This window comes from Rhinolophus hipposideros (assembly GCF_964194185.1).
Source record: "Rhinolophus hipposideros genome assembly, chromosome: 12".
Taxonomy (NCBI): domain Eukaryota; kingdom Metazoa; phylum Chordata; class Mammalia; order Chiroptera; family Rhinolophidae; genus Rhinolophus; species Rhinolophus hipposideros.
The window spans coordinates 76,779,515-76,806,610 of record NC_138058.1 but is presented as its reverse complement, the minus strand read 5'-3'; the positions used below and the strand labels follow the sequence as shown (position 1 = coordinate 76,806,610).

Sequence of the window (27,096 nt, the reverse complement as noted above, 5' to 3'; positions counted from 1 at the left end):
TCTCAGAACAAAACCATGCTGTGGTCACTCAGCAGATGCTGTGTGAAATCCAACCAGGATTATTATGCCACTCAAACACTCTTTAGTGGAATTCCTTCCTTACTGAGTAGACATTGTAGGTGCAAATTTATTAGTTGAAATGCATTTTCTCGCGACACTGTTTGGTAGCATGTCAATTCAGGCATTTTCTGAAAATAAGCTGCACTCTCAGAAGGCACTGCAGGCAGATGACCAGAGGGAGGAAACCCCGCCCGACAGGGGTGTGTGCAAGCACAGCTGTGGCAGGAGCTGCTGGGGCCGCCGCTTGGGTTTCCTGGCCTGCACTGAGGGCTGGCAGCAGGCTGTCATGAGCTGTGCGCAAGCACAGAGTCCCAGGGGCTCTGCAGCACCGGCAGGGCAGACAGGCCATGGCACTGCTGAGAAACGACGTCTATGCCCAGGCTTGCCCACAGTTTAGAACGTGCAGCAAGTAACTCCAGAGAAGATGCTAAGATAAAAAGCTCAGAGCAAGTCGTCCCGTCAGTGTGCAGACACAGTTTCTGGGCCCGCTCTGGAAACCCACTTGCGCAGATTATCAGCAGGGAGTGACTGCTCTCTGTACCTTCCTCCAGGGAATACTATGGGTAAGATTCTCTAGGGGCTGACTATCTGTATATTAATATCTTATTAATCAAGTTAATCGTGACTCTGAGAAAACAGATGCTTCACTTTTGGTTCAGGATGTGTTTCCCATCAAGAGAAAAGCTTGGCTGAAAATCTGCACCTAATGGACTTTTCCTTGTCATCCATGTCCACAGAAACAGACAAGGGACTCCCAGGAACATCTAAACACTTTTGTGTTTACCGAGAGCCCCCTTTTCTTTTTAAGCTAGCATTTATTCTACGAGGTAATGTGTCACTTTCAGGTTCTGCAATCTGTTAAACCAGCGCTGCTGTTGGGGAAACAGCCCGACACAACCGTCCGCTACTTCCTGCCACTGCTTGTCGACAACAGTCCCTGACACAAACGTGAAAGTGTGTTGTTGTTGTGATCTCCGTTTCCAGATATCCTAGTGGAGCGTCTCTTACACCAAAAGCCTAGCATTCACTGCCTTGCAAGTCATTTCCCAATCGTATCATCACACTTTAATTCACGTGAGTAGGAAATAGTAAACGCACAGTAACCGTTTCAAAGGAAAACAGTGATTATTTAAGATCATACACTAGAGATATAATTTAGAACCACAAACTAGACAGAAATGACTTTTACAGGATAGAAATGTAAATTGTAAGCCATTCATCATTAACTGACTCTTTTCCATCAGGACACTTACAGTTTCCTAACAGATCGTATTATTCACAGATTTCAAAAGTGTTCTGGAGCTGAGTACAGGTTTGTGTGAGACAGCGTGGCTGGGCTGTCTCGGGTTCTGGAAGCATTGGGGTATAATCTCCTCTCGATGCATGAGTCCTGGTGGGCTGGGGCCGTTTGCCTTCACCTCCCCTCGTTTGCTTATTCTGGAAATCCCAATTCATCTTGAAAGCAAATGTTGGAGCAAACACATAACAAGCAAGCAAGGCAACAGACCAACAGTTCAACTGAAAGCTTTGCAAACAATGTCCAGAAAAACAATTGTGTGCTGCTTGATTTAGCATGCCCCCCCTCACTCCCTTTCGAGTAGATGCTGGCGGAGAAGGAAGATAGAGGGGTTTCATGATGAACCTCTTTCATTTTAGCTCAAGATTTTGGAATGGTTCCTCATTTATAATTTAAATAATTTTTAGAAGAATGTATAAATGAGAATTGGCACAAGTGTTCTCTTCATCTTCAATAAAATAAGAGAGGAGCTGAACACAGAGATGGTGACAGGCTATGTGGTTGGAGGAACTGTCCACTGGCCATGTTGGTAAGAGATCACACACTTTTGTAATAAGAAGGGCATTGCTCTGTTCGCCCCACCTGGGTGTTCGTGCTTGGCTCTGTTTGTTTGGTTCTGAACATAACTACAGGCATCTTCAAAGGAAACTTGGGGATACTGATAAGACGGAAATGAACTGTGATCAAAAGAAGATCTGGAAAACTGGGGAGAGGCAGAAATCAATGCTTTCCAGCTCATTTGGAAAGTCCAAATCTCCAACCATTCCCCCATTTCAGGGACAAAGCATATCTCACTGTTTACTGTCCATTCCCACCTCTTCCCGTTTATTTAGGGGAAACGAGCAGTTTCAATTCCATTTCTTGTAAAACAAAACAAAATAAAACAAAACAATGGTAACAAAACAAAATGAGCTAAAATCTACAGAAAGCTTTGGGATTAAAGGAACCACAGAAACCAAACATGCAAAGCCAAATGCGCCACCCGTTTCCTGGGACACTGCTGCATTTATCAGCGCCAAACTCCACCATGACACCACTCTCCAGAACTTGAAAGCAGAAGCCTAACGCGTGTGTGTCCAGCTGAGCAAATCCACGAGAAAGGACACTTGCTTTCTCAAAATGTTCAGATACGATTCTCAAGTATCCAGCTGAAATTTTCTGAGAGGCTGCGACGCCCTAGAGTTAAAACATACTCTATGTCTCATAGTCTGTACGACACCCAAAGCAGCCTTGCTCCCCTGAGCTGGACCCCCTGCCTTTGGGCAGCAACCTGCCTCACAAGGCCACCTCGCCAGGGCCTGCTCTCACCTGCGTTCCCGAAACGACGTCAGTGAGAGCACAGTGGGCTCTGGCTAAGGTTTGTGTTCAAGTGGGGTTTGGTTCTAGTAAAGCCCAACTTGCCCTGGGGTCATGTGCACACATTGAGAGGAGAATACACACCTATGTCACAACAGAAAAGTGGTTCTGGTCGTCTGAAGTTCACACAGAAACTCATTTTCAAATCACCTTCCTGAACCTCGTTATCAGATGCACAGGGAGGAAACTCAGTATTTACAAGGAATAGAATCGAATATAAGACAGGATCTTTTTTGGTACTTATGTGGAAGGGTTGAAGGAATCACCAGTTTTGTCCTTGAAATGGCTTCTTCCTTAGTTCTCTAAGAGTCTCGTAACTGAAATACCCACAGGGCCAAGGTTCTACGTGAGGGTCAGACAGACGTTGTCTCGTGCTGCAAGTGGACACGGCTGCTCTAGCAAACAAGAGTCTCATCGTTCATGTATGTGAAACACATACATACATGTTAGCACAGCGACTATACAGGCACGTGCTTAAATATGGAGCTACGTACATGCGTATGTGTGCGCACACACTGCATGAATGGAAACCTCATCACAACTACCGTATTGGGTGGTTTGCAGGGTCTTATAATAAAATAAGCACCGTAACCGTTTCCACAATGAATGGGATGGAATCAGTGACGGGGAATGACTATGGTGAAAAAATCGCTATTGATCTCAGCTGAGGACACACCACGCTTTGCATAGCAAAAGGCTCCCATTACTTCTTACTGTCTCAATGATAATTAATGTGCACACACTGCCCTTGTCTTATGTCATCGGTCATTCTATTACTGTTCAATTTCTATCAGGGATGCTTTCTATGGAGGAGGTTTCATCAATAACTGTCATTTGATGAGAATTTTATAAATCATGATGCCACCTACCCATCCAATTTACAGAATGTGTGCTTCATCCCTGGTTGACTGTTACACAAACCCTTGCCACTCCGCATAGATTGTGGTTCATTTCTAAGAACACAGGCTCATCCTCACGTTTTCTATCACATGCTGTGTTTGTGCCCTAACCCTTCTTTCCAAGACATGCGGTTTTCCCTGAAACACCGCATGATTCATCTGCCCTGGCAAAGAGACATGGAGCTGCTGTGTGTACGTCTCATTCAAACTGTATTTGCTCTTCAGAAACATAATCCCAAAATGTCATTCTGGAATCAACCCTAAGAACTATGCCTGAGGGATGTAATTTCCTGTGTGGGTGCTATAACCCTAGGCCATCACCGACATGTTTTACTCTAGCTCATGGTTTCATCAGGCAACTTACGTTAGGTAGAAATATTACCTTTACCATAGTATGGCTTTTTGACATGGCTGTCACTGGATTTAGGCTTTCTGTCCTCCCCGGGAAGCTGTCGTGGAGACTGCTCCTCATATGACCTCATGTTGTCCCGCCGGCCAGCTTCCATCGCCATTTTGTCCCTCATGGCCTTTGCCCTTTCAGTTTCCAAAGCAATGGCCTTCTCCAGGAGGGTCAAGTTCCCCTTGGTCATGTCAAACACTTCCTCGGACCTGTCCGAGTTCACAGAGGTGGTGTCGTCATCTCGCTCGTGATACCCGTCCTCCTTTGCACAGCTGGAGAAAGTCCTTGATCTGGGACTCAGCTGTTCCTCGAGCCTCATCAGGTTCATCATGTCGGAGTAGCTCCTGTCCGGCGTTCTCCCCGAGAAGTCGTCCTCTTGCCGGACGTGCTGCCGGAGGCTCACGTTCTGCTGCGGGCCCCGGTCCTGTGGGTTGGTCTCGCTCAGCTTCCGGGCCAGGTCGAAGCACTGATTGCGCAGGCACTCCAGGCTGCTCAGGCACACCTCCTCGTCGCTCTCCTCCACCATCTTGTCCACGAGCCCGTTGTTCACGGGCTTCCCCAGCATGACGTAATTCATGTTCCTGTTATCTTGCTGTGACATGGTGTCGCCGTAGCTCCTGTCACTCATGTTTTCCGCCAGCACCACACCGTGTCCTTGTGCTAACAGTTTGAGGGAGTCCACCGTTTCTCTAACGACATCGCTGTCTAAGTCCAGACTCAGCTCGCCTTTCCGACCCAGGTTCTCGTTCTTGTCGCTGTCGTCCTCCAGACTATTGGACGTATTGCTGTTCATCTCCGACTCAGTCCGGGCCCGGTATGCCGCATCCTCGGCGATCTTGCCAAGATTCAGCAAGGACTTGGCCACCAGCTCATCGTAATTGTCATACTCATCATTATTATTGTCATCCTTTTCTGCGTCTTGCATTATCCGACTATTGTGACAATTCATTGGATGGTCTTCTGCAAAGAAAATAAAAAAAAGGACAAAAAAGGAAAGAAAAGAAAAAAATGGCTAGAACGTGCAGTTTAGTTGCAAGAGCATGGACAGCAAGTCAACTGCAAGGCACACCCTGCCCATCGGACCACAGACACTTCATCCCACTTGCAGCTCCATTCACAATGTTGACGTAAAGAAAACACATTGTGCTAAAAACACCCCCAGGAGGCCATTTAAAATACATGCTATACAGTTTTAATTTCCTTAATGGCTCTTCAAAAAAATCAGCATACATGGTAAATGTAGTTTAAAAATATTAATTTTTCATTATTTCTAAATTTTGAAAATGACTTATTTTCTTTATTGGCTTCAATATTTACAGCCCAACCAGATGCATAACAGTTATATCCATCATATTACTAGACTTTGTAAGAGTTTATGAACTTTACTTGTTTCAACTGTTAAACAGATGCTCACAGCAATTGCTTTCAGACTGTTTGTTCTCACAGTGGTGCTCGGGCAGGACACGGCCTCAGGTCCTCGAGGGGCCACACAGAGACACCACCTACATTGTATGCGCAGTATCAGAAGCATGAGTTTGGGGTGAATGGAGAGTCGTTTTGACTTTGATGCCTTGGAGAAAATTTATCAGGAAGCACAGGAAGCAGTAGGAATGTCAAAGTGAGAGTTCAGAGACTAAATCTGACTGGCTGTGATTCCTATGAGTATGTCAACAGGTTTGAGAAGGTGGAGGGCTAAGTTCACAGTGACCAAAAGCCTATAAAAAACAGGGTTCAGAGGAGAGGGTGCAATTGGGTCACATACAATACAGCACTGAAATGGACACACAGCGTGTCACATTCATCCACCTCACGGCCTCAGGACACTTCTGGTGAGCTGGCAGAAATAATGTGTGAAGAACTGTCACACCCAATCTCAGACAAGTATCTAGGAAATTTGCTTAAAAAAGACCATGTTAAAAGTCACATAAAAGCCCTGCGTTTCATCTGAACTGTATCCTGTTTAACACTCCAGGGATATTTGGGACACACAGCTCTCTTTCCCCCGCTACATCACGGCTCCCACGGACACTGACAAACACAGAAAATAACGCATTCTCATTTGTATCCCCCCAACCCTTAGGCTGGATTTGATTGACTGCAGGCCACTGTCACATCTGTTCTTTGTTTCTATGACTAAAATCCAGAGTAAGAAGTGTTCTGAAAGTTTACTGATGGTGGAAGAAATGAGGGATGTCAACTAGTAGGCCCCAGCTGTTGACAAGGGCTGGGACGGGGCTCCCAGCACTTTCCCGATGGGTCTCATGCTGTCCCCTCAGAAAGGGCTGTTGCTGATGGAACAGACTGATACTTCAACACGTCAATAACAGAAAACAACATCCTTGCCATCCCACACACCGAACCGATACATTTAAAAAATCTAACAATTCTCTAAACATTAGCAAATCAAATTTGCATATATTAGTCATAGAGATTACTAATTGTCTGAAACAAAAATGGTGTCTCTTCTGAATAATTCCTATGAATGTTTTCCTTAGTATGAGGATATGTGTTGTCCCAAAGAGTAGCAAGAGGAAGGAGACCCAAGCGGTGAATGCAATTGGAATGCTGTGGACACGTGCACCTAACGTGCACGCCACACGCTAGCTCAGGGCTCAGGCTGCTAAAAGGTGAAGGCAACCCTGCTTGAGTAAATTTTTGAAAATATGCAAGTTATATTCTCCTCTCAATTTATACACTTAGATTCTTGTGTTCATGGGCTGTGACCCGAGAAGTAGCCTCAGGATAACCGGCCTATGTTACCTCCACAGAGTGAGGGGTGATTTTGTACCTACGGGGAACCGGCCATGAGATGAATGCACAGCGATGGTGTGAAAGCGAGAACACATGCGACATCCCACAGCATTTTGGAAGTTGAGTCAGAGAAGAAACCAGACTCAGGTAAGATTTACAGTTTTATGATCTTCTCTTAATGCTCTCTTGTGAAACACATCTTACCACCCTGGAGAACTCGGAAGGAGGAAATCAGTGGAAACACGTCATCTCCTCACTGGACACGACAGCGCCCCACACTCAGGAGCCCTCCCTCTGATGGACCTCAGTATGAACACGATTGTAGTTACTTCTCACTTTCTACAACTCAGGGATCTCCAGCTCCTTTGTCCCCAACAGGCAAGGCTGTGCTGTTATTTTGGAGCTTCCCAACAGCCTTACATGCTGTTATCATCTCACCTTGTTGATAACCGGATACCCATTCATCTCCCCCTCCACTCACAAGTTACCCCTCCCCCAGGGAGCTGAAAACAAACACAGGTCCGCTTCTTCACACAGCCTTACAGCCACACAGATGGAAGCTGTGAACAAGCTGAGAATGGGTGTCCTTGCCACCTGAGCTCTGGGGTGGGGTAGGGGACACATGCAGCCCCCAGGGCCCCTTCCAGCTCTGGGCTCTGACTGTGGTGATGGCGGGGACAACAGGGCATCTGCAGGTTGCATGTGGGGTCAGAACAGAATGAAAATGGAAGAAGTGATCCGGCCTGGTCCAGATTACTTGTTTGCTGGTTGCGTTGTGTGATACAGTGACCAAGGCCTGGCTCCTCTCAGAGAGCTGTCATCAGGACCCTGGGATGAGCCATGACAGCCCCCACAGGGTGGCAGTACCATGCACACGGGCTGGTGCCTCGTCATGGAGGTGCTGCCCATACAGCAGATGGCGGGACAAGCAGCCACTGGTAGAAGGAATCAGGGACATTTGCCTAAGTGAAAGGTATTAGCATCTGACCGCACAGAATACTGCAATGCTGGCTCTTCTTCCAGCTGACCAGCCCTAAGTGTTGACCGAGGCTGGGCCACCAACAGTGGTGAGTATGAGAATGGCCAGTGAAATGGCACGAGGGACCGAACATCCTGACAGGTTAACAGAATTTCTCAGGTTACTGGTATTTAACTGTTTCAAAACACATGTGAAGTCAAGTCTTAATTATGGACTAATGGAGGGGACGGACAGTCAATGTGTCAACAGCAGGTTCGCAATATGTGCTACATGGCAGGGCAGCTTCCCACATCCACCCCATTCAGCGCGAATGTGGTCAGGCCACCTTCCCTCCTTGTGACGTCTTGCTGAGTCTGGTGGCCACCTGTGGGTGGGCCGTGGGGACGACCAGGACCCTCTGTGTCAGTTAGGGATGAGCAATATGGTAGCAACAGCCCACAAATGAATATTCCAGCCACAAAAACCTGAGCAGACAGCTGGGCTAGTTCTCCGGGTGATCAACTTGCTATCAAACAGGGAGAAGGCCTTTGTGATGAAAAAGATCTCTGACCAGGAGCTATTTTACAGCCCAGGTTCACATCCTAAGGAAACGAGCAGAGCTCTGAGGGGAGGTTTCCTGTCTGACGTGTATCTGCCAGCGAAGCTGCACAGCGGAGCTCAGGGGCTTCACCTGTTCCGGGGCCAGCCCAGGTGCCACTTGCAGGATTTTCATGCGGGGGGTGAGGGATGCGTTGGTCCAGCCGCGCTCGTAGGACCTGAGTCCACAAAGCAGAAGCATTTCTGTGCTGAGCCCACGTGCCCTTTCAGTGTCTCTGTCACCAATTATAAACCTCGTTTTTACTGCTATTACATGGGTAGTTTTGATTCCTATGTGAGCTTTATGAAATGTGGTGGGCCTGATTGTATCTGCTTTGATTCAGATTGTTATCAACAACTGATGCTCAATCATTACAATTAGGAAACCCACAAAGCTTCTTAAACAACAAGAAATGCAGTCACATAGGGTGTTTGTTCCCCAGCTTCACGACTAGAATCGGATGTGGCTGGAACCCTTCGGATTACATCCTTACAAACACAAGCACTGGCTTTCCGCACGTGTCTCCACAATACACATCGGAACACGACTTCTGATCCCTTCAAGACCTGTCCTGACTGTGTCACTATTGCTTTCTGGCCATCACAACAGGCCATGGCCAAGTAGATATATAACTTACTAGAGAACATAGAAGAACAAACAGAAAAAAGGGACACGACTTCAAAGCGGAAACAACTCTAGACTTTCGCAGGTCACAGAAGACATGGTCTAAGCATGTGTCCAGTGTGTTTCAGACAATGAAAGACCTCCGTTTTATATGGCGTTAGGTAGGTGTTCCATTTTGACTAGACATAAACATCACAATTCTTTTCTGACTTGTAAACACAGAAGTGCGACAATGTATTAGACTCAAATGAGAAGATGATGGTGCTTACTAGCGCGGTCACTGAGAACGGGCCGGCCCAGCACGCAGCTCTTCACACGAGTGTGAGGCACATGTGCCCGTGTGCAGCAAGCGAACCAGTGAGCTTGGGACAAGGGCATGTGGCTATTGGCCCTCACGAACGCCTGCAGTGACGCTATGAGAGGTGCAGGGGACACTGCTGTTCCCGCTTCAGGTGACAGCACAGAACCCCAGCGAGGTCACTGTTGTCCTGTCACATGCTGAGTGATAGCAGATGCCAGCATAGCGAAGTCAGGGAGCAGAGCTGCCTGTGTTTCCCCAGCAGCAGCCCTGCCGACTCACTGACCAGGTCTGCATGCTCCTTCTAGACTGTTCCCAGCAGAACTTCTGCCCTCGGCTCACGGCCCCTCCCCCAGCCCCATGGACGTGTGGTTGTTGCTGCGTTCCCGGTCACAGTGGTCTGGTGTGACTGAGGACAGTTATAGCACCAGCCACGGAGACGTGTGTGGGGACCGCCAGCTTAGTCAGCCCGTCACCTGACTAGTGAAGTTAGGTCCATTCTGACGTAGAAAGGTTTGGAAAGGAGGCCCATCCTGGGCTGATCCTCCAGAGAGCACGGGTTCATGACACAGGTCCCTGAAAAGCACGAGGGGACTGAGTAGGGGGAAGGTGGCAGATAGGGCGGAGGTTGTGCATAGAGGCTGGGAGGGGTGAGCTCTGCTCACAGCTCTTCCCCAGCCATTAGCCCTGGGACCCTCCGAAGTCTTCCTCTCCCCCATCTGAACAATGAGGTCCTGAACTAGAAGAAGTCGAAGACCGCCTTCACACTCAAAAGACACCTGCCCCAGCTCAACACGAATGAAAGGAGAATTTGAAGGGGAGGATGGGATAGAGGTGGGATGAAGTGCATGTCCTATACCGTCAGAACATTCCAGATCAGTCGCCTCTCTAGACGTAACCATCATATTTTCTAATTCTATCCTACTTAATGTTGCTATTGGTCTTTTTTCCAGTTTCATGGCGAACTTTCAGACTACGTCTATCCACAGTCACAGTTGAAATAGTGGTTTCTGGGTGGTGGGCGGTTACATTTTCCTAGCTAAGACTTGCTCTCGTGACATGGCCACCTTTTCCAGGGTTAGCCATTGTCATTTCCTTAGGCTCACAGAATCTGAGTGCTGGAAAGGACTACAGAGCTAACCCAGTGAAACTCTCCCCCCAACTTGAATAAGCCTGCTTGCCCTTGAGACTGGCCTCGAGATTGGCGAGTCCCACGTCGTCACCGTATGCTTCTCGTACCACCTCAAATTTTTCCCCATCACGTGACACTTCCCAGAATTTGTGAATATTCTAGGGATTATAAAACAATATAGTCTCAAAGATAAATCACCGGCAAATAAAAGACTCTAGGAAGAAGGCATTTCTCGGCTTCAAGCAGGAATGACCACACTGGGCCTTCCCACATCCCACGCCGGAGAGACGAGCCACTGAGGAGCAGGCAGAGTCCACCTGACTGGCAGGGACGCGTCACCCACAGCGAACCCCCAATATAAACGCGACCCGAGAGGGTCACAGAGCCACTGCTGGAGGTAAAGTTCTAAGTTACGAATGTCAGACCTTTGCTAAATACATGTCTCCTAATGGAAGAGCCGACACCTGGGTGACCTTGATTTTCCAGCTTAAACCATGAGCGCGTAGGGGACCTCAGGGCAGAGTAACAAGTCTGCCCCTGCAGGCCACCCTGGGGTCCCCATAAGGGCCCTCTATTCTCCGGTACCCACCGGCTTCTCATTTGCTCAACAGACACAGACCTGGGGCTCCTCCTCCTCTGACCCATCTGCTCTCGTTCAAAGCACCGGCATTTCACTACCACAACAGGTCCTCTAACCCCAAAGCTGCAAGGGCGACTATTCTAGTCAATCGGTGCCGTCAGCTCCAGCACAAATTCACCCACCGGCCAACACTGGTGGATATGGCCTGAGGGGTGGGGCTCGGACACATACCCCACATCCCACTGGGGGCCAGGAGCGTGGTGAAGGGCTGTACAGCTGAATAATAAAACACTCTCTTAAATGTCGTTTCAAGTGAATTACTGATAGATGGCATATGATTTCCTCATTGATGTAGCCGAGCCCGTTAATTTTGGCAGCTAGAATTAAAGAATTTAATTCTTAATTAGAATATAGGCACAGGCTTTTACTAAACGTTTCAGTTGCTTTGGTTGTCACGTGGCTTCTGGTCAAAGGTTAAGAAGGTCGGCCTGCAGAGAACGTCCCAGGAGAAATGCTTACACTTTGCTGACAGAACAGGAAAATACGAGCTAAGCACAAGATGGCAGTGGCCTAAACTTGGTGCTCGTCAGATGTCTAGTTCCTGCTTTTTGCTTTAAAGGTGATGTCCCTGATGCACGATTCTGAGATATTTGCAGAATCCTGGTTCTCCATTCCAGCACCTCTTGTTCCCGCAACATAATTTTGTGTGTCTGTGTCAAGCAGGAGGTAACTTCAAGGTCTTGAGCAGAATTTCTGAGTTTGTTCGGCAGAAGGAGGGAATGTCTTCAGGGTAGCTGCGACCAGCTGTGACCAAGGGAACACACAGACTTCTCTCAGGTTCCTGGAGCTCCCCTGCCCCTACTCTCCAGCTGCCTAAAAAAATCCCTACTTTTGCTTTTTGGGGGAGATGGATGTGAGAGCTCTTGCTCCCCATCCTCTTGCTTTGGCCACATCCAATAAATCGCCATCTGTCCCCAAGCACCGGTGTCTCAGTACTTTGGCTGACTAGTACATCGGGCTCACGAATCTGAATTTTGGGGGATGATTCTGCAACACCGACTGGGAAACAATAATTAGAATTAGCTGGGATTCTTTTTTAATGAAGGAAAGTAGAAATACCGCATGTCAGGAGTAATCTCCCCGCATTGCATAAGTGAAGCAGGGAGGACCTGTGGCGGACACGTTCTGACTTGGCAGGTAGGTCGCTGTGTGGAGGTGGATGGAGCATTTCTCTGAACCTGAGGAGGAAGGCTCCTTGTTCTCAGAGAGGAGGGAGGACACGGGAGCCAAGCTGCACGGAGGCCCCTCTCACACTGGCCTCACACCCTTGTCACCTGTGTGCGCTGTGAAGTGGAGGGCAGCGGAGGGCACCTATGTGTAGGTGGGACAGCCAAACGGACACTTGGGGAGATAACTGGCATTGTGCAGGGTGGCCCCCCTCTCAGGCCTGTCTCCAGAGCAATTTCCTCCACCTTCAAGGGCACCACGTTCCCCTGAGCCTTCACTTCGGGTCTTTCTAATAGTGTCACTTTGTTCTGATTGGTGCTAATCACTGGGACATGATTGTTGTGAATTACATGCAATCACCCAGAGTATATTTCCAGCCCCTTTTGCTGAACTGCGTGTTGCTTCCCGTTTATTTCTGGGCTTCCGTCCCATTTGCATGCAGTCGGCCACGGGCCAGCTCTCTGGCTTCCAGGATCAGGTGGTTCCACCCTCTCTGTCGCCGCCGCCCAGGGCGGCCGTCCTCGCAAATCACCGCACTCGCGCACCAGCCAGGTTGTACGTGTCACCCCTGCTGTCTACAGCCCAGTCATGTCCTTCTAAATGTTTACTGACTGGCACCTGTCCCTGCCTAATGCCCTCCCTACAACTGAAAGGCAGCGTGTGGGCCAGACGCGTGTGGCACGCCCACGGACACCCACTGTCTGGTCACAGTGACCCCAGATGTGCACAGAGGACGCAGGGCGGGAAGACCTGGCACTGCCCACTGAGCTGAGCCAACATCTCTCTTGACAGGAGACTGAGGTATGGAGAAGAATGCCACCTACGATTCCAAGCACGGGTAATTTCAGCAGCCTTTTATTTACTTGGGGCAAACACTGGTATTTCTAGATATCTTCCTCAAACTCTAAAATGCAAAAACTTTGGAGAGGGCAGCATATGACCACTGTTTATCAGATCACAAATCCGTAACTGTCACAATGTTACTGGGCCGGTTCTGAGGGGTCTGGGGGCCCCACAGCCTGTTGCTTCCTTCCTCATCTAACAACTATTTACTGAGCTCCATTTAGAGCAGAACAACGAGCCAAAGCCCCAAGGCCCTGGGAGTCAAGGAAGTCAAACTGTAGTTGGAGAAACAGAAACAAATAGATAATAAATGTAAACTAGGCTGTTGGGTAGTGGCTGTGCCTTGGGGAAAATGAAGCAGAACAGTGGGCAGAAAAGAACAGGTGGGGTTACTTCAGTAGCGACTGGGCAAGGCTGCTTGGAGAAGGTTATGTTGGGCAGAGACTTAGAGGCTTGAGAAGCGTGGGAGTGAAAGCACACGCAGGTGGAGAGAGCAGCAAGGCCGTTGTGTGTGACGGAGGACACGGGATTTTCCATTATGAAAATTCCTCTTACTGACATTTAAATAGCACGTCTGGCTAGGGGCTACCGGGTTGGCCAGCGCGTTGTCAGTACGAGGAAGCTCAGCGGGAGCTGAGGTCTGATGGTGATTTTTATAACGTGCATGTAACACGAGTGCACGTAATTTGAACGTGCTGATGTAGCGCAAATTGTATACAAACCGCCCATCAGCAGACGAGTGTGTGGGCAGGCGACAGCCCCTCCTGTGTCCTCTTGTCCTAAGCACTTTCACGGCCTGGGCCTGGTCTGCAGGGTGAGACCAGGGTGCTGACCACGTGGCCGAGCAGAGGGCCACTTCCTGTCCGCCTGGCTACCGGAGAGCCACACCTGTGCTCATTTCTCCTGTGAGTGCATCTCACAGAGGCGCCCAGTGAACTCTGACATACGAGGGTGAACCCAGCAGGGGGGCAGAGCTGCTGGCGGATGTCTAACCCACCGCAGCGGCGGCACAACAAGTAGCTCTGCTCCCCGTGGAGCCCTCCCGCGTGCTGGGTGACTCTTGGTTTCCTCCTGTCCTTAGGAAAGGTGGGCGTCATGTGCCCATTTCACGTCTTGAGTTAGGCCTTATGGTTGTGCAGCAAAACCTCCCACAGCCTGAGAGGAGGGAGGATTCTGACTGGTGGGGCAAAGGCACACACCACAAATTATGACAAATACTTGAGGAGGCTAATTGTCTTATTGATTTTAAATGCCGTCCAGTTTAGAAGCTAAAACGTGATTTAAAAATTTTTATTACACTAAATGAGACAAAGTGAAGGAAAAATAACAATTTTCACAAGGGACCCAAGTTGCATGATAACTTGTAATGTAGAAATTGTGATTATGTTTCTTTCTCAAAATGTTTATTCATTAGGGAATCTAAAGTAATGGAATGTGAATGAATGAAGTTTCATTTATTCATAAAGTTATTAGGACCTTTCTACTTGATGACATTTTAAGTATCTGGCTTATCTAAATATGGGTACTTGAAAAAATAAGGTATTTGTATCCCCACCCAGAGAACAAGCCAACAGACGGAGATAGACCGAAACGTGCCACCCAGTCGCCCCCCACCCCCTCTCCCTCTCTCTCTCTCTCACACACACACACACACACACACACACACACACACACACACTGCACGGAGGGTTTCCAAATTAACCGACCACCTTGAGCACCCCCCACCTGGCAGAGCCAAGCTGCCCTTGCCCCCATCCTCGCTGTAAATCAGGGAGAGGAAACGAACCTGTGAAAACTCGGGGCCTTCTGACTCCCGGGGCACTTTGGAGTAAACGTGGCTGCTCCAGTGTCTGGTGGGAGGAAACCAGAGGGACACCGGGGTCTGTCACTTGCATTCTTGTCGGCTGATTTCATCCCCATTGGGCAGAAATGAGTCTCACCTGCTTCTGAACACCCTTCAAAACAGCACAACAGTTTTCCCGGGTAACGTAACATTTACCGGTCCTCAGTATCGGGAACTCTTGTTCCATGTTCAGCTCTCACCTTTCTAGCTTCCACCTCAGCGTATGATGTCTAGCTCTGCCCTTCGGGAAGAACCCCAACTCACCCTTCTTCAGGTACACACTTCTCTTTCGTACTATGTTATGTGTTTCTTTGGGGTGAAGTGAGAAGCCTCGTCAGTGCTTATGTCCCCATGGAGCCCAGTGCACTTCTGGGTACAGAGGAAATACATCCTGTTTTTGAAATGAGCTGTCACCATGCTCTGAATCCTTCAGATTAATGCACCTTAAATATACGAGATATATTTGCGACGCACAGACATGGCCTTGGGCTCAGACTCATAAAGGAGCTCGAGTAAACGCACGGGGCAGGAGACTGCGCAGGGGCCACCCCAGCTGCGACACACTCTGAGCTGCTCACCTCTCCGTGCACTTGTCTACGGCGCAACTTCTTCAAGCTTCAAAACAAGATGGGAGGGTGAATGAAGGGACGCATTACCATCCTACACCCTGGCAGTCACACCGGGGTCCCATGCGAGCTGCTGACTTGCCCAGGACGTGCGGCTCAGCTGGCGCTGGACAGCCCCTTACCATGGCCTTGATTCCAACCCTGGATAAACTAGCATTAGGAATAAAAATTAACAAGACAATGTAGATAAGCTGGGAATTCCTTCAAGTGGACCTTAACAACAAACTAGATGTATTCTCTCACATCTTTTATTTCTCACTGGTACATAAAGGAGATTTTCCCCGGTATTTTATACATGCTGCCTGCATCTTAAATGTACATTACATTCTTTCCCAGCAAGCTTTCTACTTTGTATTGAAGTGTCTGACAATTCATGAAATAGAAGATATAATTATATTTTATAGTTATGCAAAATTAATTTGCATGAAGGAAGTTTTATTTTTACCACAGACTGATACCTAGAAATGTCAAATTCTGCGTTTCCTCCATTAGAAGTGACAGGGCCGTACCCTTCTACGTCATCTGCTCACTGAACTTCCTAAAATAATGCTCCGTGGAGGTAAGGAAAGAGAATGGAACTCGCGCTGTCCGCCCCCACTGTGTCCACGCTGCTCTCCAGCTGAAACCTTGCATACTAATCGTCTTTGTTTCTCTGTGGGTCTCAGAACTCACTGCGTTTTCTGCTGACTGCAGTAGAAAATGGGTTGGCTAATTTTGGTTTTCACAGTCTGCCTTCATTTCAGCTCACTTCCCTGTCAGGGACATAACCCTGAGACCCTGCGAGGATAATTGGATAATCAATACAAGAACGCCGCCCTAAGGGGAGTTTGGGGAACTCAGAGGCCACAATCCACACCCTCAGCTCCTCCATTCTGTTGTCGTCTTATGAAAATTCAAGGCCATCCATTGAAAATTGTCATGATGTTTTGATAACTTGGGTCCTAGTGCAGCACCCTGTTGGATAGGAAAAAATGCCCTGGAATCTTGGCAATTCTTAGAAGGTTCTTGTTTCTGTGGGGAAGAATTTATACGGGGTGGATTTTGCCTTAGATTTGTTTCCACGGAAGTTCAGTGCCGTGACTGAGGAAAGGGCCTGCTGGAAGCTTGGCTTGCGCTCAGGGTGGGTTACGGTGGGGGCGTGAGGACGGAACGCTCCGGCACCTACAAACGCGGCACAGCGCAAGGAGCTCGGGGGGTGACGGGAGGAGTCGCAGGACAGCAGTGTGACAAGCGGCCCGTGGGTGCATGGCACTTTCCATTCTGCCTCCAGTCAGTTCGCTCTGCCTCGCCCCGAGTGCACACGTCCTACACTCCAAAAGGTGCTCAACACAATTGTGCACCTTTTCCCTCAAACCACCCACCTCCTGAGATGTGAACTTCCGTGAAAGCTCCACACATGCTGGCCGAAACCTCAGGGGACCAAGATGCTGAAGGCAGCCTGCAACCTTCAGGAAGGAGGCCTCCGCGCTTTGCCTGATCGAACCCAAGGCCAAGTGCGCTGCCCGTGAGGTGAACTGCCCGAGAGTCCCGAGATGCTGGGAGCAGCAGGAGAGGACTGAGCTATGCACAAGTGCATTTCAGGAACAGACGCGCTGAGGCACAGCTGTGTGCTCAGGCGGAGTGAACACGCCAGTTCCCTCCAGCCCTGTCACCGGCACACACGCCATGTGCTGCACTGACACACACACACCACAGGTGTGTGTGATTCAAAGATGTTTTCTTTTTAGTGGGCCAAAGTGTGGAAATAAACCATAACTGACCAGTATTAACTAACCATTTCATCTATACTTCTCAAATCACAAGAATCCAAAAAGATATTTACTGTACCATGTATAAAGGCTGCTGCCAGAAAAATCTGTGAGCCCTGAACAATGATTTTCTTACTGCTAAGATAACAAGGGAAGTTTTATTTAATAAATGCAGACTTAGACCATTACAATGCATTTTGAAAATAAAAATTTTCACGCAAAAGACTAGCGTCTGATAGCTCAGCTGGATAATAAATATGATTTTGATTCATTAAATATGAACCTGATGTCGGCCGGAATGAATTACTGACATATCCTTCCCTGTTGTTCAAAAACAAGAAAGTGATAAAGAAAGCACACTTTGAGGAGCTCTGTATTCAGAAGAACCATCACCAGACTTTGACCATACACCTACCACTTACTGAAAATACTCTGAGTTTTCTGAGCCTGTTTCTAATGAGTCAAACGAGTGGAACAGTTCGCGCCCCTCCCTGTATTACATACTGTCAGGCGCATTTCTAAACCCACTGGAAATGGTCATTCTTAACTATATTTTGATTCACATGTAGCTGCAATGCTGGAGGATCCTTGGAATTAAAACAAAAATCTAATTCCCACCTTCTAAATAACGGTCCTTCTATTAGGTTGGTGCAAAAGCAATTGCAGTTTAAAAGGTTAAAAATAACTGCAAACACCGCAATGACTTTTGCACCAAGCTAATATAGTCCGCGGGTTCCCACTGTAAGAATCTGGTGGTTTGCATACATCTGTCTCGTTGGAAACAAATCCCTCAATAAACTCCACATCGCCGTTTACAACAGGTGAAAAACGCTGCCCTGGCCGACTGGATAATGGCAGCCACTAGTGGAAATACTTAGACTCGTTTTCTCGTGAGGCTGATGGCAGCTTCAATTGTGTCCACGTGGCTCCCTCACGCCACCCTGGCTTCTTCAGGTTGGGGGGCTGTCCGCTCCTTGTGGACGGGCAATGGGGGCCAGCCTCTCCAACGGCCCGGGATGGTGTCCTCTCCTAGTTGTGACTACTTGGCCTCCCTGTTGTTGATGGTAGGCTGCTGTCTGTGTGTCTGTCTGCTAAGGAAAAGGCACCGCCCACCTGGGAGAGAACCTGCTGGCGCCCATGAGAGCACACCCAGGACCATGGAAGACTGCCTTTGAGACGGTGACCAGAAGTCTGGCCATTAGACACAGAAGGTAAAGCCAGCAGCTTTTCAGTGCTGTACGATTTTTACCGAATGCGAAGAGAGGACACGGCACACGGGCACAGGTCCTGGGCCGCACCGCAGCGCTCCCATGAAGGTGGTGCTGAAAGCCACGTCTGCCGACAGTGGTGGTGGCCCTGACTCCGCAGTGGTGAAGGCCACTGTGTCTGGTGACTGACGCGATGAAAACAGGGCACTGGGCACACGTGTCTTTCAAAGCCCGATTGTACTAGATTCGACCTGGCTCAGTTGGATCATGAGAAATGAGTGCTGCCTCAACAAAGCTCCATAGTCCCTCTGGTCCTGGATCTTCCTGAAGATTCTGAGCCTGGGGATTTATGAGCTGCCTGCAACATCATCCACCTGAGGGATTTCCATGTGCTACTGGCTGCAGGGTTCCTGCAGCACCTGTCTGTGAGGCTCCTCCAAGGGACATCCCCCCATGACAGAGGCTGGGTGACCCAGGCTCCAGGAGTCAGGCTCTGGCATGACTTCGCCTTGGGGGGCACTTTTATTGGACTGAGAAATCAAGCAAGACGTGGGCGCCGCCTGCAGAGACCACAGTGCGGGCGCTCCTCGGGTCAAGGCCGTCTGATCTAAGTGGCTTCCTGATTTAGGGTCCGATGGAAGGGTGTCTGTGTGAAAGGGCATCAGTCCACATGCTCTCCAAGGACACTGGGTGACCTGATGGGCTTGTCCTGTGACAGCAGCAGCCTGTCGCCTAGCAATTTCCTAGCCTGTCTCCATGGCTGAACCCTCTAGGTGATTCCTTTAAAGTCCATGTAACAGATGATTCTAGAAGGTGCTTAGCTGGAGCTCCGGACGCTAAGTCTGAATTCTGAAACCAGGAGCCCAGCGACTGATTATCTCTTAATGGGCATTTGCGTCAGGAGCCCCCTTCCTAATGTGCTCAGGCTCAGAGCACACCTTGTGGGCACAGGTCACCACGCAGGCGTGCCACGTGACAGACACCCTGGGACGACGTGATCCCTCTGCCAGTGTCGGTGCCATGGGCTTTCACACACCCACGTATTATGCCCGCTCACTTGAATTTTCTAAAACAGTCACCAGTTTGACTTATTTCACTTTTAAAAACAATTAAGTTCTAAGTCAGAGTAAAGAAAGCCCTATAAGTCACACTCGAAAGCCATTTCAATAATGCTCTGACTACTTTTCCAAAACATGTCACTTTGTACCTTTAAAAGTAGACCTTTTAGAATATGACCCTAAGTAAACTAAAATTGAAAGTTTCATTTTACAAAGGCGACAGCAGAACCTAAAACCTGGTGAAGACACGCGGTTAAGGACACATATGTCCACTTTTCCTACCCTAAGCCACCGCACACAGACAGCCCTAATCCCAAGCATAATGCCACTGTTTTCCAAAGAGAACGAAAATATAAAAAAGCAATATTTTATGCCATCTTCATAATAAGCCACGGCCAATCACAAATTGTTAATCAGCCTCAACAATTCATGATTTTATCCCAAAATATATACGTTTACTACAGTAAATGTCTAGAAGTAATTTATGAAGTGCGCCTGTTCTCCAGCTTTCCACATATTTCATCACAAAGAGCTACTGTTTCCAGCTCTGAGGCCGAAGTTGCCCATCGTCGCGTGACATGGGCCTTGTTCAGTAAGCTGTGATACCCGCACCCGTGTCTTCTGATGATCCAGTTAGGTTGTCATGAAATGTGTGTGTGTGCACATGTATGTACAGATATCGTATATCCGTGCGGCATAAATGGTGAACTCTCTTTGTAAGGCCCACAAGCCACTCTAACCACCTAGGACTGCTTCATACAGGTCAGGCTCCTGGAACAAACCGTTACGACTTCTGAAGGATGTAATTTTGCCCGCCACACGAGAGGGGCCACGGCCGGCTCAGAGCCCGACCTACTGATCTCATGACGCTCCTGCACTCGCCCGAATGGCCGTCCTGGGTATGGAGACATCAGCGGCCTAGAACCCTGGTTCCTGAACAGGTTTGAGCCCGATGAAGAAGCAGAAGGAAGAAATATTCCCTTCACTTTTAAACATGTTTTGGCATTTCTCTGAGGCAAACTCGAAGCCAATAAACTCTTCAGAAAACTCCCACTTCCTAGAAAAGCAATGACTTGGACGACAGGACTAGCTTGGAAGTCACGCTTGGAGTCTGACATTAAGGGACACTGGACAGAAAAGCAGAACCCCCTGCAGCACGGCCTGCACAACCCACCAGCTGGGCAGCGTTTTCCACTGAGAGTCTCACTCACATGCCAGACGCCTTGACCACAAACACGGCCTCGGATACGGAAGCAGGTGACAGGCTGACAAATGGTTCCATCTCAGCAGCACCCTCCTCACCGACATGTGACAATCACCACAGTGAAGCTTCGGCCATCGGCAGACAAACCTACTTCCCAGGGGACACCCCCGCCCGAGGAGGCAGGAGGGTTAAGCCGCCCACGCCCGGCTTGCCTGCTGGGCGGGCCTCCAGGACGTGCCAGTGACACATGTCACTGTCTGGACAAGCTGCTGGGCGAGTGAAAGGGGTGCCCACAGACGTCTGAGCCGAGTGCTGCGGGGACCCGTGTGAGAACCAGCTGGCCTGAGCTACAAGCTGACGTCACACAATCTGGGGACTCTTTAGAACAGGGCGTCAGGACAGTAACAGGCTCTTCTTTCGCGTGGCGGGCGACCACGTGGGAGCCGTGCGTGGCCCGGACAGTGGCCCAGGCCTTGTCGGGAACCGGCAGTTTGCTAACAGCAGACAGATTACCATTGTCCTCGTCCTCGTCCTCGTCGTCCTCGTCCTCGTCCTCGTCCTCGTCCCCGTCCTCGCCGTCCCCGTCCTCGTCCTCCTCCTCCTCCTCCTCCCGTTCGGCCTCCTCGTCCTCGTCCTCGTCCTCGTCCCTCTGCTCGTCCTCGTCGTCGGACTCCTCGTCCTCGTCCTCGTCCTTCTCGTCCATGTCCTCCGTCCCATCGCTCTCGTCGCACTCGTCCACTGACGAGCTGTCTGCTTTCACCGCGAACGCCTTCCGCTTGGGGGCAGGTTCTTGGGGCTGTTTGTCTTGTGTTTTCCTTTTCTTAGCCAGGGGGCAGCCATACACACTGTCAAGGAAAGAGACAGAAAGACCGCGTTACCAGCTGTGGGGGGCGAGGGACGGGGCCCAGCAGCAGGAGCCGGCTGAGCGTGGCCGCCGCTGCCACACGGGCGGGCGGTGTGCGTGTGATGTCGTCACGCCGGCCGCGGTCTGTCCGGGAACGACCCTGCAGAGAGCAATGGCTGCGGGTGTCTGGCGACCATCCTCACCCCACAGCGAGTCTGCGCCTTGATCCTCGTCACGGTCATCCCACACAGTGGCGGGATTCTGATAAAATTCACAAGGCTGCTTTAATGAAACACCCGTGTAACATCAACCCCTTCATAACACAGATGCAATGATGTCCATTTTAGAAGAATCAGTTCTCGCACACTGTATTTACTTATATGCATTTATGTGAAATAGGAAAACAGGTGAGTTGTGAGAAAGCTCTGGATAGATTTGGGCTGGCACATTCCATGGACATGTGACACCTTTCCGACATAACGACCTACTCAAAGGAAAGGGAAGCAGACGTCTGCTGATGGCAGGCCCTGCGCCGCTCAAACCTCAGCAGCAGGCAGGCTATGCTGCCTGGTGTGAGCCCTATGCCCCACGTTACAGAAAACGAAGGCAGTCCTATTGGCGGTCATCACTGAACCGGACTTGGTAAGACCCTCGCAACCTCTCCTTGAACATGGGCAATTTTCATGCACTCGATGATTCAACCACATTTGCTAGTAAGAAAAGCGTGGCAAGATGCAATGAAGAGGGCAGCTGAGAGGGGGCGGGAGGAGACAGGGGGTAGAATGTAAGCAGTGCTGTCAGCCTATGAGGTACGGGGGTGACCAGCCTTCTGCCCCTTAAAAGTTATCATCTCTTAAAATATAATAATCAAAACAAACATAATACTTACTATAACCAGAATAAAACAAAGAAAACAAATGTTGGTCTACATGGTATTTCTAATATGAAATAAACAGGATTCTGAGATTTCTTTTATGTGAATTTTTACATGCTTGGGGGGACTCAGAGTCAGTCACGTCAGAGACACTGGTTCCTCCCCCCGGGCTCTCCTCTCCATCACGCTGTCACCACCTGACAACCAGTTGGTTTAAATCCCACACCAGCAGTTTTCTTACGAGCAGACTTGAGGATCCGAGCAGACTTGTTGAACGTGGCCCCTCTGTGTTTGTGCAAGTAGTGATTAGCAAACGTAACAATGAGCACTCTGCTCTGGAGCGCCTGTCCATGGTTTTGTGCTGTCGTGATTATTGTTCACTCCTATACTGATTATCAATCTTTTCAGTTCATTAACAAAGTGTTTGAGTCATCTGTTCTTCACCAAAGCTACTGCACAACAGGCATTCACTAAAACAGACCCCAGGTGGGGCTTTTGCCACCACACTCACCCAGATGGCTGGGAAACGGTGGATGGAGCCCCAGCTGACCATGTGCTACTCAGTTAGGTTGTTCAAACACCCCCACCTCAACTTGGCAATGGGAAGCTTCCTCAGCTGGTGTAAACCCAGCACTAAGGTGGGTGTTCGGGTTTGATTCTCACACACACTGAGCTGCCCGAAACATTACCATGGCTCACTTATTGCTCAGACCTTACAGGTGGGGCTGCAAGGTTTAGAGCACGAGACTGAAGACGGTCCCTCTGTATTTATTTGGGTTTGTTTTATCTCCGTATCCTTCATTTTGTAAACCACTGGATTCAATTTTTCATCTATTTGAAATTAGCTGGTCTCAAATGTCCAGGGTCTTCTGCCAATTCACGTACTTTGATGCTCAGTGTTTTTCTATATCCATCAATGTAAACCATAAATGAAACTGCACTCCGACTACAAACCAATTCTATTTTATCCCTTCTCTATGTGACCCATTCTCATTGACTGCCAGCACCTGGTATCCACCGTTAAGGTGACAACCAAGTTCAAGCCCACAGGACAGACCCCATCCTATCTGTGTGGAATAGCATGTGGCTCGAGGACCTGCTGAAACTGAGCAGTACCCCCTGGTCCGCGAGCCCCAGGGGTGGGGAGTATTTCAAAGCGAAGCCTTAGAAGGCACTTCTGGAGCATGTGTTTGGGATTGTGGATCCTCCTAAACCCACATGCTGTGACCATGATGTCTACTCATGAGGTGGCCAGTGGCCTGGAAGGAGAGAATTTGCCCCTCCTCCACCTGCAAAAGCCAGCCTGCCTCACGTCACATCTCGACTCGTTCGGGCTCGTGTCCATAAACACAAGTCCTTGTAAAAAGACAACAAAACCCCATATTTCTGGAATGTCCCCGGATTGACAGAAACCACGTGGAATCAATGGTAGAGTCTTAGGAATAACAGGGAAGCTAGTGTCAAGGTGAAACCCAGGTAAATGAACGTGGCGGGCGCCATGACTGGCCCGTCACCCCCAGCTCCCACATGGGGGAGGGTCCAGGTCCCACTTCCTGTTTGGAATACACGTCACGTCTCAACGGGGTGTATTTTCACCTACTGTGCTGAGCACTTGCTGGGCTCTTTGGTCCGAAAGTCAGCTCAGGGAAATTTTTTGGATTGCTTCTTGCTCCATTTTATCCCTACTGCTGACTCTGTTCTCTTGTCCTGGAATTACTTTTTTTTTTTTTTTTTAATTAATTTTATTGGGGTGACAGTTGTTAGTAAATTTACATAGATTTCAGGTGTGCAATTCTGTATTACATCGTCTATAAATCCCATTGTGTGTTCACCACCCAGAGTCAGTTCTCCTTCCATCACCATATATTTGATCCCCTTTACCCTCATCACCCACCCCCCACCCCCTTACCCTCTGGTAACCACTAAATTATTGTCTGTGTCTATGAGTTTTTCTTTCTCATTTGTTTGTCTTGTTCTTTTTGGTTTATATACCACATATCAGTGAAATCATAGGGTTCTCTGCTTTTTCTGTCTGACTTGTTTCACTTAGCATTATTCTCTTGAGATCCATCCATGTTGTCACAAATGTTCCTATATCATCTTTCCTTAACGCCGAATAGTATTCCATTGTGTATATGTACCACAACTTCTTTATCCATTCATCTATCGAAGGACATTTTGGTTGTTTCCATGTCTTGGCCACCGTAAACAAAGCTGCAATGAACATTGGCGTACACGTGTCTCTATAGAGAAATGCTTTTATATTTTTGGGGTAGATACCCAGGAGAGCGATTGCTGGGTCATATGGTAATTCTATTCGTAATTTCTTGAGGAACCTCCACACTGCCTTCCATAGCGGCTGCACCAGTCTGCATTCCCACCAACAGTGTATGAGAGTTCCTTTTTCTCCACAGCCTCTCCAACACTTGTTACTATTTGTTTTGTTGATGAAAGCCATTCTGACTGGGGTGAGGTGATATCTCATTGTGGTTTTCATTTGCATTCTGGAATTACTATTATTTGGATGTTGGCAGGTTCTTTCATTGTCTTATCTTTTCTCTCCATTTCCCCCCCTATAGATTTGTCTTTGTAAATGGGAGATTTCTTCAAATTTATCTTCAATTCTTCTTTTGAGTGTTAATTTCTTGCTATCTTTCATTTCTCTAAAGTTCTTAGAGCTCCTAATTGTTTTCTCAATAAACATCCCGACTCTTTAGAATATTACACTTTTTTGGACAATGCCTTTCTCTGCGTAACCTGTTTTTTCCAAGCTGTCTTTTCTGCTATATTGTTTTCATCTCAGAGGCTTCCCACATGGCTAAACTTTTGCTGTCCAATCACAGTTACGGTGGGACCGGAATGACCATGAGCATCAGGTGCAGCAATCTGACGAGGCTGCTTGCCAGCTAAGCCGACTCGAAGAATTTGGTTTTCCTCTTCGGTGGGTCTGACTCCCCAGAGAAGGCTCCTTCAAGTTCCCAATGGAGGAGGGTCAATGCTGGCAGACGAGGTGCTCCGAGTCTAGTGTGGCAGACCCCAGGGTCTCCACCTTCAGTGCACAGATGCCCACTCAGCCTCCGGCTGGGCCTCGGCTCTCCAGGTGACCGGACACCTTATTCTCTCTAGAGGACAGTGCTCTAAGCTTGTTCCATCTCGAGAGTGAGCTCGTCTGGCTCACAGAGCGGAGCTGTGGATTGGGGCCTCTGCTTCAGATCCACCATCACCAATGCCTCCAGAAGAGCCTGGAACCACCCATTCTGGAGTTTGGAGGTTTCCGTCACAGTCGTCATGCCGCCTAGGTTTCAGCTTTTGTCAAGGCGGCTGTCTGCTAGATCAGACGGTCCTCAGTCCTCTGCTGTCTGGCTGCCCAAACTCCGATGCCAGCCCTCTTCTCCCAGGATTCCCCAGTGGCCTTTTGCCTTAAAGAACCAGACTCTGCTGTCATTTCAGTGAGGTCTGCAAGGAGTACCAGCCAGTAAGTGTGTGCAACCCCATCTTAAACTCCGACACCATCTATGTAATTTTTAAGAAATGAAATGTGGCTATATCCTCCCCATAGAATTGTCTATACACATCTCCATAGAACATCTCCCTATACACCCTCATTCAGCCTTCGCTGTGGTTCCCCACTATCCATTATCAAGTCCATGCTCACTCAGGACTGCTAGGCCTGGAATGCCTTCTCCACCGACTCTTTAAGACGCACCTCAAGCTCTACTTTCTCCTAAAGTCGTTCCCGATCAGTCTACACTTCCAGAGCCTCTGCCATAAGGACTCTGTACCGTTCTCCAAGGAAGATATACAAATGGGCATTAAGCATATGGAAAAGAGGGAAATAAAAAAAAAAAAGTGACCAGGACCTTAACCAAAAAAACAACAAAAAAGAAACACACACCAAAACAACACAACAATAACGAAAACAACAACTCTGGACCATTAGACACTGAGCATCAGTTCTGTAAACCACCTTATGCTGCTCTTGACGTTTTCATGTGCGCTCGTCTTGTCTCAGTGTAACTGCTTTCTCCTTGGCTGCAGGCACTGCACCACATAATTAGTTACCCTCAATGCCCATTATGCCAAATGAAGGAGTGGGCCTCCAATATCCTCTTCCTACTGGTTGATATTTGGACACTTTGGTATGGGCCTACCCGTCTTAGGTTTGGGGACGCCAGCATTTGGCTCCCAACCACGTCTTGCTAACTCCTTTCCTACTACGAAACGCCATCTTTGCCACGGACAACTCTCGGATGTTGAGAATGTTCAGAAAAAATGATCTCAACAGACAATCTACCTCTTGGCAGTAAGTCCGGTGAATTAAACTGATATATAAACATATGTAGACTCTTTATATTTTAGCTAATAATCTTCGATGTTTTAGAGGGTTTCCTGAAGTGGTCATTTTATTATGAACTAGTGACCCAAGTGCCAGGAGACACTACTAAGACAATGTGCCCAGAACCATAGAATCTGGGGGATGGAGGAACCTTAGAAATCACTTCATCTGTCTTTCCACCTAGAAAATGAAGACCCGAAGGCCAGAGAGATTAAGTGACACATACAAGCTCAGCACTGCACTAGACTTTGCACCGGCCGAGCAAGCTCCTCTTCTGCTGCAGTAACCGTGGGGATGGGCATTAAGAGCAACAGGACTTGTAGCGCGGACCT

The 27,096-nt window shown here is 48.7% G+C and overlaps 1 protein-coding gene across 16 annotated transcripts in view; it reads right to left on the bottom strand.

Annotated features, from left to right (window-relative positions):
• Window positions 1-27,096, bottom strand: part of MYT1L (myelin transcription factor 1 like) — a 368,814-nt gene that overhangs the window by 83,738 nt on the left and 257,980 nt on the right. For 13 of the 16 annotated variants that reach the window (XM_081068000.1, XM_081067996.1, XM_081067997.1 and 10 more), the window contains 2 exons: window positions 21,224-21,555; window positions 3,995-4,972 (listed from right to left, as the gene is read on the bottom strand). In XM_081068000.1, coding sequence (XP_080924126.1) covers window positions 3,995-4,972; window positions 21,224-21,555 — 1,310 coding nt within the window. The remainder of the gene's footprint in view (window positions 1-3,994; window positions 4,973-21,223; window positions 21,556-27,096) is intronic. The other 3 variants (XM_081067991.1, XM_081067995.1, XM_081067993.1) reach the window with 1 other exon arrangement.